General features: G+C 34.8%; 1 protein-coding gene across 2 annotated transcripts in view; it reads right to left on the reverse strand.

The window, feature by feature from the left end:
- Positions 1-874: 874 nt before the first annotated feature.
- Positions 875-13,240, reverse strand: part of LOC139695489 (uncharacterized) — a 73,148-nt gene continuing 60,782 nt past the window's right edge. For both annotated transcript variants that reach the window (XM_071594281.1, XM_071594289.1), the window contains 2 exons: positions 11,612-11,898; positions 875-4,496 (listed from right to left, as the gene is read on the reverse strand). In XM_071594281.1, coding sequence (XP_071450382.1) covers positions 4,399-4,496; positions 11,612-11,898 — 385 coding nt within the window. In that variant the 3' untranslated portion in view covers positions 875-4,398. The remainder of the gene's footprint in view (positions 4,497-11,611; positions 11,899-13,240) is intronic.

Raw genomic sequence — 13,240 nt, forward strand, 5'->3', positions numbered from 1 at the left:
TTTTCACTTCCACACACTTTTAATTTCCTGCGACCATGGTTTTGATGGCATCATCGAAACCATGGTCATTGGACATTAAAAGTGGGTGGAAGTGAAAAGTTTGTTATTTTTTACCCTCATCATAGATGAATTCCACAAAGTTAAGCCTGAAACCGTTAACTTAATCATATAGCATAGCAAATGTAAAAAATTCTTTCATTCTTCCTTAAGTTTTGGGTGATTCTATAGGAACATGAAATAAAATATGGGATATTTTCTGGACAGCCCTCTTATATGTTAAAAAAGGAACACAGATGGCCTAACCCTAGGAGCATAAAATATGCTAATGTGTCCTTTCTTTGTGTTTTAGTATTTAGATTTAAATGTTTATTCATTAGTCAACTGACTCTTGGGAAGACTGGGCTTTTGTTTTAGGGTTATGACTCATCTACAGTTTTGACCTTTTTAGAAAACCTGGGTCATGGTTTGCAGCTTGGAGCAAGTCCCCAGCGACTGCAGCACAAAATTCTCAATGTTGACAAGATAAAAAAGGATGTGACGCAGCAGCAAAGATGATCATGCTGAAAAAGGACTTCACCAATCAATTTGGCGAAAAGACACTGGGATAAGTAAGTATGTGAGGTCCCAAAGGGAGCACCTCTAAGGGAACTAAGGCTATTACTCTCAAAATATTACAGGGATCCTTTCTGGACAATCCTTGGGTGTTTTAAATTATTTAAACCTACACTACATTTTTCTGGAGAAAGAATGAGAAGTATAATACAAGACGAGAAATAAGAAAAAAAGACAAGATCAAAATATGCAGTTCAGACTAATTATTATAATATACAAATAGTTCAGTTGCTCACATATAGTTTATTCAATCATAGTCTCATTCAATGTACAGATAATACAAAGATTTTTAAACAACAACAACAACATCAACAAAACAATACATTGTGAGATCATTGATGAAACATTCAACTCTAAATATTCAGGAATATATCTCTTAATCAATAAAAATGCCAATATTGTTGCACATGGTGTTAACTAAAAGAATGTGATTTCAATCTTTCTCGATATTACTATGCCTGACTAATTCATAAAATAATAATAATAATCTGATTTTTATTGATGGAGCTTCTAACGGATTTCCAATTTAAGTTTGAACATAACTATACAAACATCAGCTAATATTTTTATCATAACAATACAAGCAAAAATACACTCTGAAGAAGATCTCTCAATTTTTTATCATAACCAGATAAAAATGAATTGCAAATAATTCAATTGTATGCATTGTTGATATGCAAAACAGAGAAACAACACAAGTCTTTAATAAAGATGCAGCTTATCACAATCCACCCCATGACTTCAAATAGTTAGTCCAAAAAATAAGTGGAGTAATCAGGCATAAAAAGAAAATTTTGAATACACCTTTGTTCAACATCTTTTGGCCGTAATACTGCACTGAGGTAAATCTTACAGCACTGCTTTAGTCCAGAAATGACATAAAGTTTATTTTTTTAGAGAATTAATGAAGATTCTACATGCTATACATAATCCCCAAGTACGATTAAAAAAATTTAAAAGACACTGGAGAATATATGTTTAAAAGGCATCAAATTAAATTCAGTAGTTCCCAATTTCCACTTCATTTCCATGAAGCAGGAGTCAAATATTTCCTTACAAATTCACCTTTAACAGCACTCTCCACATGCAACAAAATGTGGAAATATTTCATTACCTCTGCCAAGACCTCTAACATATGTATATACAATGGGTTTTGCTAGAGAGCCCTATGAAAGCATTAGACCAAGATTCACAACAGCTTTCAAAGAATGGGTTCACGCCTCCTAAACAAAATTGAAATGAAGCTGTAGCTATGCAAATGAGCAACATATTAGGCCTACCAATGTTCACAGCATGCTGTAGATGCAGCTACTGCACACGATGGGGAATGAAATGAGAGTTACTGAATAAAACTAGCGCGTCCTTACCTGTCCAAGTACAGAATTGTAAATCATCAGTTATGTCATTTTCCAGAATTATTGGAGAGGGATATATTTATGGATAAAAAAATTTATGAATAGGAACATAAATAGTTGGACCAAGGATGTTTTGGAAGCCTGTATGACAGGCTAACATAGCCCTGACCACAACTTCTGTGCATACATATTATGGCCCAATGGAACACAATGCTTTTTTCTGGAATGAACAATGATTGAAATTAGATGGGTATTTTTAATAACATCTAATGGTAGAGAAGGTATTTTGAAGGGAAGCATATTTTATCTAAATTTTCATCTATTCACGTGTGCTTTAATTGGTGATATATTAGGGAGAATGAATAGAAGCTAATGAACATATAAAGAGAAACATGCTACTTTAAACAAGAAAATCAGTGCACATAGGAAACATTCATAAGGAGAAGAAATGCATGGGATTTTCCTTGCTGGATAATAATTCAGTGCCATTAACCCATCTTAAAAAACAATCAAATCAATATTTGATGGGCAGGGATTATATCTAGGAGTTGACCAGCGGAATGAGTGGGCCAACTTCATTCTCTTTAGACACTATGTGGTTAAAAAATGATAGCATATGGATTTTTGACTCAATGATAGTGAGCCGATCATATGCAGTTTGATAAAGCCATTAGCCACAGTAGTATGAAACTTCTGGCTCTACCCATCAGGAGGCAACTTTCATATTGCTGGGAAATTGAAAGGTAAAAATAACACAGCCATCTGAAAGCTCGGTCCTGATTTGCAGACTGAAACATCATATTCCAGCATGGCTGAGGGCTTTATTACACAGGCAAAGTATAGTATGGTGTACAATTTCTCCAAAAGAGGAGCAGCTTTTTGAAAGTTAGATGTATTTGAGCACTTCCCACCTCGTTACTGAAAACTTGGTGGCGTATATACATATCCATATATCGAAATACGCTTTTGTGAGGGTCAAGTTGATATTCCTGTAAACTTGAAGTCTTATACACAATGGTAGATATTTAAAATTATAATATTGCAAAATATTTTAGTGTGACAGCACAGCAAGAATATAACCTTTCTTATGACATTCAGCAAAAGAGAAATGCAGAATGGTGTTAGTAACAGTGAAACCTTGCTAACATTATTTAGAGCTAATGGCTACAATTCTTTAAACCTAAGTCAAGTGATAAATTAATAGTTAACATGCATGGCACATAATACTGATTATGTGATATATTTTGGAAGACATTAAATTGTAAGATCAGTTCGGCAAACATATGACACTGAGATGTAATGAAGTATTCAAGAGGTATACTACTAATATGGTAAAAATTATCACACTTATGACCTGGAATGACAATAAATGTTAAAAATAATCTATCAAACCAAAAATATTCTATTATGCACTTCAAGGAACTGCCTGATAAGATATACATGAAGGATTACCATGGAGGGATAAGTGGAAATGATGGATTCCACGGTCAACTAAATAAGTATACAGTTTCAGTCAGAAAAGATTAAATTACCAACAATGATGGGTGATTTACATGACACAACTACAACCATTTAATGGCATGACTGATAGAAGCATCAAGTCTTACCTAAAGCTGACAGTGAAAACATTATTCAAATGTCATTGTGCTAACAAGGTTTCACCTCCAAAATCTTCTTATGGAACTGAAAATTGCACAATGAACCTTTGTAGCTTGTAATAACCATGTGAAGAAGTTCTTCTAGCTCAATACTCAGCAGAAATAATCATTAATGCTGAAGAAACATTAGAAGCAGAAAAATTTCAATTCCTAAAAACATTATATTCATGCTAAGAAAAGAACAATTGGAAAATTTTGCCCTGGATAAAAACCATGGTAACATATCTCCAGACATTGTCCAACTTCCTCATTGATTTAACAGATTAATATCAAACAGCAGATGACAGCCAACTAGCTTTAGCAGGGCAGCACAATGAACATATACACAAGTCACAGAAAATATTTCTGAGCAGGTCATGCTGTGATTTTATCTCCAAAACTTGTGTTTCCTGCTCTAATAAACCTAAACCATGCTAAAGGAAATATTGTAATGATTTTCTTAATATTTACGTACAAATGAAATGGACATGTTATTCAGTCTGGCTATAGGTTCTCAACTCTGTTTTTCAAATGTTACCATGTGCTGGTTTACAGCATGAAAAATTCCTATTCTTAGCTGACAAAAAGAAAATTAAATTCAGCACCCTGTCATGCTTTCCCTGACATTTTAAACATGATTGTAAATGCATCTAAAACTTCACGAGAGTCTACAAAAATAACAACTATTTCAAAGGGCTCACTTGCATGAAATACATGAAGTAAGTTTGTCCAATCAAAAAAACATAGACTCTCGGTAGTGAATGAAACTGATTTCAATTTTTCCTCGTTAAGTCTTATGGCAGGAAATATTTCTTCCTAAGAATTTCCAATCTTTCATCAGTGGACGGCTTCTCGGGTGCCATAGCTCGAAGGTGTTCCAAATCTAGTGATTCTGAAAATGTAAAAGAGAGTGCATCTGATTTCATGAAAGGCCAAGAGTTAATTGTTTATTAAAAGAAGTGCAAAGAATGATAAATTGAAAGATTATTTCAATCAATGAAAAAAACAGCAAATTATTATAACTACTAATGGTACTACTGATACTGGTAACTAATAATACCCTCTCAAAGTCAAAATAAACTTTACTGAATAAATACCAGAACATTTGATGAAATGCTTCAGTAATTCATTGATGGAATCATTTGTATTCAACAGGAATGGTTTCTTGGTTCTTTTATAATTATACTAATTTTAAGAATTCTCTCTAGAAACTGTATCTTTTTTAGGAATCAAAACAGATAGTTTTTACTGATCCATAGCTCACATTCTGTGAAAGTAATGAAAGTTAAAGTGCTATAGTAACATTTATATGGAGAATTTGTAACTTTATGCATTCCTTATTACTGGGATTATGTTAATGAGCACAATCATTTATAACTAATGTAAAAATATCTCAACCGTTTTGAAAGCCTCTAAAAAGGTTTACAAGTAATTTCCACCTTCTGACACTTCTCTTGAAATTAATTGTTGAAAGCCAACAGTCATAACACAAAAAAATAGGTCAATTGACTCAAATATCAATTACTTACTAAAAAGCTAATAAGGATGTATGCCCCTCATGCAATTACAAAACTATTATGCATGCACCAGCAAATAATACTCGTACAGCATTTTTGTAACAAAACAAATAGCTGTACCAAGAGCACAAATTTCAAATTCATAAAAATGCCAAGTACTACTGCAGACAAAAAAACTATTTAGCCCATATATTTTTATTTTTCTTGGTCCTCTTCCTTACATCAGGTTATGTTTTCATGGTATTAAAGTCATCATTAGATCTACTCTTTTGAATTGGCCAAGATTTTAAAACAGAATAGTCATTGAATTAAATGCATGGATGTTAGATGAATTTAGAGATAAATGCAAACTATTCTCAAGCACAAAGTGAATGAGCTATCAATTTGAATTATGGTTTGAGATAGAAGATGTAGGCTGACTGCAGTATGGATACAGAGATAGGAAATCCCTTCCCTAAAGTCACTCTGCACATATCGGCTAATATCTATGTCCATCATTTGGTCCCACCTCTCTTCCCACATCAAACACCACATACCATATATCAGACACTGTAAACTTTTAAACTCCTTTAGTACCTCCACTGATTTTTCCATTGAAAATCGTTTAGAAACAGCATCATCATAATAAAAACAGTATCTAAATAAAATCTTTACAATTTTTGCTTCATTGTCATACAAACACTCGTTTGTTAAAGTTATGAATTGTTATCGTAGTTTATTTTGCCCACCCTGAAAAGATATCCAGAATGAGATATGACACATACTCAACATAAGACGTCCCTAATAAAGTCTGAGTTTCATGGAAATTAGTACAGCTAGTCTTGAGCGACAAGATATCAACTAAGTGTGAAAAAAATAGTGAAAGAACAAGCTGAAGCTTAGCAGATGGTTCCTTACATATTTCATTTCATGAAATGCTGAGATAAGGAAAAAGGAAAAGTGGGAGACAATAAAAACTTACTTTATAAGATTCTTTCCTTGTTATTAAAAATAAAAAATGCAATGAATCCACAAAAAAATATGCTACTGCTTATCATTGATAAATAAGACCTAAAAGAGAGAGCAAGAGATCTGTCCTGCAGACCTAGAATCTCTTCATACACTATTGTTGTTTCTAATGACATACATAATGGGATTGTGTCCAACTACATATGTCATTAGGAGCAAACTGCAATGAAATTTTTAAATATAGTATGTGCTATGCTCGACAACTTTTTAGGACTTGATGAAAATTTGATTATGTTATCATTCATATCTGTTCTTTTTACATTTTGATAAATGTTGATAGGTAGGTAGATATATATGTGCTGATTTCCAAAAGAAAAGGACCCCCGCAAAACCTATGCTGCAATATTACAGGTAGTGATGAGCCAGTTCTAACATTTTACCTATTCCAATCCCGATTCTCATATATTAATATTTTTAAAACAAACTGGCATTAATACATCAATAAATTTTTTATTAAATAAAAACATAAAATTAATAAATTTTTCGTGAATTTTTAAAATTTTATCTAATTCCTCAAGATGAATGCTCACAAGGTTGAGCACACTACCATTCAAGAAGTTCTCTCGGGTTTCCCACCGGGTCAGGTTGCAGTACACCGACGTTTCGAAGGCTGACTCTGCCATCGTCTTCAGGGTGAAGATGATAACAGAGACACTTCACCCTGAAGACGATGGCAGAGTCAGCCTTCGAAACGTCGGTGTACTGCAACCTGACCCGGTGGGAAACCCGAGAGAACTTCTTGAATACCATACGCCAGGAAAACCTGAGATCCTTCACACTACCATTGAAAAAAATAGTTTCTTAATTTACTCTATAAATAATGCTAGCTTTTATGGACTGATTAGAGAAAGATGAAGAAATGACTGTGCATATATGGATTCCATACAGAACTTCAGAAGTATAAAAAAAGTGGAATAATTTTTATCTTCAAAAACATACCAAGCTTGAGCATGCTTATTATTATACTCTTCCAGCCCTTCTCTTCATTTTTCCTAGAGAATCAAATATATAGGAGACTTTTGACGGTGGACAACTGAATCACTTCATAGCAGTCTACTTAGACTATAGCCTCAATAATCCAAGCATGCCTTTGAAATAAATAGTTCAGGTAATACCGCATTACTGATTATAACGAAGAAACAAGATATGTAATAAATACATACTTTGACCAGTTCACATGTACAGGAACTAAAATGCAAATGGAAATCAATATAAATAGGTGATGCATTTTTCTGAATCCTTATCACCTGCTTTTGGAAGGGAGATGAAGATTAAACAAGTAATTGGGATACCCAAATATTTTGAAGTATATTTCAGCCAAAAAGTTTTCTTCGAAAAAATTAATATATGCTGGGAATTTTCAGGGTCATTTTTGCACATTTATGAATGATACTATTGCAAAGCTAGAAGAAAACACATTTATAAATTGAAATACAATACTGTGACATTTCATGAAGTGGTTGATGTGTTCCTAATATCACTTCACAAAAGCTACATTTAGAGATTAGGGATTAAATCACAAGATACGAAGTCAGTTCGAAAAGTATCGCGACTTTTGAGTTTTTTCAAAAATTACTCATTTATTCATGAATATCTATTTTGTCCCCTTCAGAGTACTCCTCATTAGATATTGTACACTTGTGCCAACGTTTCTTCCAATCCTCCAAGCACTTCCAAAAATCATTTTTCATGATCTTGTTCAGCTCCTCCTTCGATGCAGTCTTTAACTCATCAATCGTAGTGCAGTGTCGTCCTTTCATGGGCCTCTTCAGTTCCGGGAACAAGAAAAAGTCACTGAGGGCCAGATCTGGGGAATACGGTGGCTGCAGCATCATTACAATTGAAGACAATTTGTTCTCTCGAAAAGTTGATGCTGCCAATATTGGTAATATGCTGCAAAATCTTCCTCCAAATAATTTAAATTTTAAATGGAATTTTGTTACTCCACTTGATATTATATCGACTGTTAAAAAATTTAAAAAATCCAACAGTAAGGATATTTATGGTCTTTCTGAACCATAACCACAATAAAGGACATTATTGTGCTCATTGCGGAACCATTAGCAATGTTAGTCAATTTATGTTTTGAGACAGGAGATTTTCCAACAGCTCTAAAATATTCCAAAACAGTACCTGTCTATAAGAAAGGTGATAAAGATGATTTAGCTAACTACCGCCCCATTTCCATAGTCCCCGTTTTTGGTAAAATTTTTGAAGCTATTATGAAAGATCAAATATGTAATTTTTTTGAGTTAAATAATCTCTTTTCCAAATCCCAGTATGGCTTTCGATCTGGGAAATCTACAATTTTGGCAGTAGAGTCCATAGTTAATTATGTCATTAATGCATTTGAAGAAAAGGAATCAGTCTCAGTGACACTATGTGATCTTAGTAAGGCCTTCGACTGTGTTAATCATTCAATATTACTAACAAAGCTAGAATATTATGGTATTAAGGGAGTTGCACTGAAACTAATGAAGTCATATTTGGATGATCGCCACCAATTGGTTGAACTTGATGGCTCTCGGTCTGCAGCTCTTAAAGTAAAATGTGGTGTACCACAGGGCTCTGTGCTTGGCCCAGTACTTTTCATTATCATGATTAATGATTTGCCCTGTAATATGAAACCTAGATCTGTTTTATATGCTGATGACACTACTTTTGTGCAAAAGTGTCAACATCTAGAAGATGCAAAGTTACAATCTAGCGCTACCCAAAAACAGGCTAAGGAATGGTTTGATGTTAATCATTTACAATTAAATACTAACAAAACTCAGCATATTGTGTGCAGTCTTAAATCAAAAATAACTGATATTGAAACTGCTAAAATACTAGGAATTTATATTGATACAAAACTTAATTGGGAGACTCACATCAGTCAGACCTGTAATAAACTGAGTAAAGCTGTTCATATGTTAAGAAAGCTCAACTTTCTCATTTCCAATGAGTATCGTTTAATACTTCGCCATGCCTTCTTTCAATGTCATTTGAATTATGGTGTTGAGTTATGGGGTCATTCCCCTCATGTTAAACAAATTTTGCTACTGCAAAAGAGAGCTATTCGCTCTCTTGCTAATATACCACCACGTGATTCCTGCAAACCTTTTTTTATTAGGTATAGAATCATGACTGTATTTTGTTTGTATATCTTTAAGGCTCTGATTCATGTGAAAGTTAATCTAGAAACTTACCAATTAAGATCCAACCTCCATAACTATTCCACAAGAGGTAAATCGAATCTAAATACTACTTACTGTAGATTGTCATTAACTTACAACACATTTCACAATATGAACATACGACTGTATAACTATCTGCCTACTCAGTTGAAATCAGATGGTATCCAGAGTTTCAAGAATAGGGTATATACCTGGTTACTTGCTCACCCACTATACTCATTGGATGAATTCTTTTGTGACAATTTTCATCACATTTAAGAAACTATGTTTATATGTTAAATAATACTTATATTGATGACATTTAATATGGTTGTATCATTTTTAAAATGAATAAAGTATTATTATTATTATTATTAGTGTGTTGTCTTTGGCCAAAGATTCGTGCACAAGTAACGATGTGTGAGCAGGGGTAGTAGTGGTATTTAGGGGAGGCGACTGACAGCTGAGGTCATTTGCGCCATAGGGGAAGGACAGGAAAGAATGAAGGGTGGAGAGAAACCCGGCGTCGGCATTAGCCTCCTCTTTACGAAAAGCGCCAAGGGGCCGACAGCGTCATACTCACTCAAAGTGCCCTCCACAAAGCACCCCAAGTAGGGATCGACATAACTCTGAAAAATATTCAACACCGCCGGGATTTGAACCCAGGCCCTCTGGGGTGGGATGCCAGTACTTTAGCCCCCGCACTATCTCGATCCCCGAGCAGGGTGATTATAATTGTCATGGTGCAAAAGCCAATTTTTGTTCTGCCACAAATCCGGGCGTTTGTGGCGGATTGCTTCGCACAAATTGTGCATAACTTAAAATTAATATTCCTTATTTACCGTTATACCCTGTGGCAAGAACTCATGATGCACCACGCCTCTGCAATAGAAGAAAACTGTAAGCAAAACTTTCACGTTCGACCGAACTTGGCGCGCTTTTTTCGGTATTGGCTCATGCTGCAGGTTCCATTGGGATGATGAGCTTTGGTTTACACATTATAACCATAAATCCATAATTCGTCACCATTTATGACCCTCTGGAGAAAATTTGGGGCGTCGCCGATAGAGTCCAACACCTCATTAGCAATGTTAATGCGTTGCTGTTTTTGGCCAAAATTGAGCAATTTTGGCACGAGTTTCCCGGCGACCCGTGTCATGCCCAAGTCATTGGTAAAAATCGAATGGCAAGAGCCAATCGATATGCTTAGGTCCTCAACAACTTCGCTAACGGTGATTCGATGATTGGCCAATATCCCTATTGGCCTATTTTCTTCACTTAATCAATGCTTTCGTCTGTTGTTGCCGTGCTCGGGCGTCCGGCACGCTCTTCGTCGTTCTCGGCCCTCTGAGAACATTTTGTACCACCGATAAACGTTGCTTTGGTCCAAGGTAGTTTCTTCATATACTACAGTCAACATTCAGAATGCGCCCGTGCACTTAATTTCGTTTTTCACAATAATTTTGATACAGAATCTTTGATCCATTTTTTGGGACAGGCAAAAATCAAAGACAAGTCAAAACATGCCCATGCAAAACAGCTACCAACAATTAAGTGAACATTCAAAATGGCCCAACTTTTAGGTATACGTGAGAGACAGAAGTACCAACACAACGCCACAAAAATTTAAAAAAATAAATATAGGCTGTCCTACTTTCCCAAAAGTAATAACTCTGAACATAAACATAAATACGAGAGTTGTCCAAACTCCATTCTGAGGGTGTTTTCAAATGGTGTTATTGAATATTTTCCAAAGTTAAAAAGAAACCAAGTATACTTTCTTTCTTTTCACAATGTGTCTAAAGATTTACAGTTTTTGAATTATGGTTTTCATTCATATCAGTAAATATAATGATGTGTAAATACATCATGGCTCATAAATACAACAAGCTCTATGCTATTCATGGTTATACATACACCTTGGTAATTTCAAAATGTCAAATCACAAAACAAAATTTCAGTATTGATATCAGCCATCAATTGTCAACGATTTTTGGATTTTAAAATCTCTGACTGTCACAGCTACATTATAAATTTAATCGACTTCCCATTATTTCCAACTACTAAATTTTTTAGTTCCGCTAGCTTCTCCTGCTTTTTGAGATTCCTGTCTTGTAGCAACCCAGAATACATTTGTATCACTACACTAAAATACTCAGCTACTACAATGCATTACCTACTGGTTTAAGGATTATGGAAATTCCTCCGGAAAAGCTCAAGCTTATTCACAAGCCCATTACCTAATATAATTTATACCACCATTCCCACTAATTTTCAACTTTTTCAAGCTACTCAGAAGACTCAAGTATTTCTTCATTTCTTACTGTATAAATCACCTGTTCTTCCATGCTTCCGAATGCTCCGGTCAAGCTCTCTCCTGAGGGCATCCCTTCCAGGTGGTGGTGGTGACAGGAAGACGACGGGAGGGGGCTTGGGGAGGGAGAGGCTAGACGTCATCCCCCCCTTTCCTCGCTCCAGGAATGCAGGGGGAGCTGGGATTATGTGGGACTTTGATTGGAGTGGGGAAGGGGGTGATGGGAGGCCTTCCCCTCCCGTTGGCTGCCCTGAAAAGGACACCGAAGTAGGAGTTGGCTTCTCCCGACTCATGTCACTAGGAAAAAGAGAAAAGATTTTGGTAAAGGCCATAGATTCATAATGTAGTCGCATTTATATAATACTAGGTTATGTGTGATAAAAGTAATGACTTTTAATTCAGACTGTATGAAACAGATTTTTCTGAGAAAAACCATAAAATCTACTTTCTTCTGATTAAATACTAAGTAATCATTTCATAGTGAATTTATATAAAAAATAGCTTTCTTATAAGTTATTTCTCAAAAAATAAAATAGACACAAAGCTGTATTTATGTTTTAATGAACTATCTAACACTTATGGTAAATTCTGAATCATCTCAAGACCAAGTAAATTCTTGAAATATTAAGATAAGATAAAATTTGCTATAATATAGCTGCTTTTTGTAACCATAAAATATTTAAATCCATACCAATCTCAATCAGAATTTCAATTGTAAAAAATGAGTCACTATTAGATGTCTAAAGAAATACCTTAACACCCATGCATAATCATGCATCATGGTTTAAATATGCAACATGAGAGTATAGATTAGGTTCAGTTTGACTCAAACATGCACCAAGTGAAAGCTGAAAGTCATAACCTGATCAATCAAAATCCAAAAAAGCCAAAACATATATTGTTAATTTTACATTTCCTCAGCAAAGAATTATGTGCCTAGCTCAATTCATGATGAAGTTTCCAGATTCTTTTGCGTCCTTGCTTAATTATCTGGTGAAATTCTTGTTTCTTTCTAGAGGGCTAGGATAACTACCTAGGCTCTACATCAGCACAAATCTATGGGATGAGGTAGAGCCTATTCCCAAAGGGTAAATTAAATTATCATATTTAAATAAGTAGCCAACACAACTTCATTCCCAAAACCTTGAGGTGGTCAACAGGTCGTGCATTACACATTAATCATGTAGACCCACATTTATAGTTATCACCATGCTCTTATATTGGTCTTCTGTATCAAAATTTCCCTTGAGATATTCGAGCACTGTTTTTGAGGAGTTCTTTTTGCAAGAAATCATGGAAAATTTAGATTTGGGAAATCAGAGTCTCTCAAAGCTGGGAGATTAGTGAAAATGCAGACGGTAGTCTCCTTCCCTTTTCCCAAAGATCTGTATCATTAAACAGATATATTAGTTCACATATCTGTTGTCAATATGTAAATAATCTAATGTATAGAAATTTTTTTGGGGTCTTCCACCAGGTAAGAGTCTCCATTCTGGCCCATGTTTTGGCGCCCAAATTGATCATGGAAACTTTGGCCAGAATGAAGACTCTCTAAGTAAAAGGTCTGAGAGGTATTTCTACAAGCAATATCCCAGGAAAAGCATCAGATCTTATTTTAATGTTCAAATCTTCACTCACA

The sequence above is a fragment of the Hetaerina americana genome, unplaced genomic scaffold (assembly GCF_022747635.1).
Source record: "Hetaerina americana unplaced genomic scaffold, ioHetAmer1.1.p SCAF_1, whole genome shotgun sequence".
In the NCBI taxonomy this organism is placed as follows: Eukaryota; Metazoa; Arthropoda; class Insecta; order Odonata; family Calopterygidae; genus Hetaerina; species Hetaerina americana.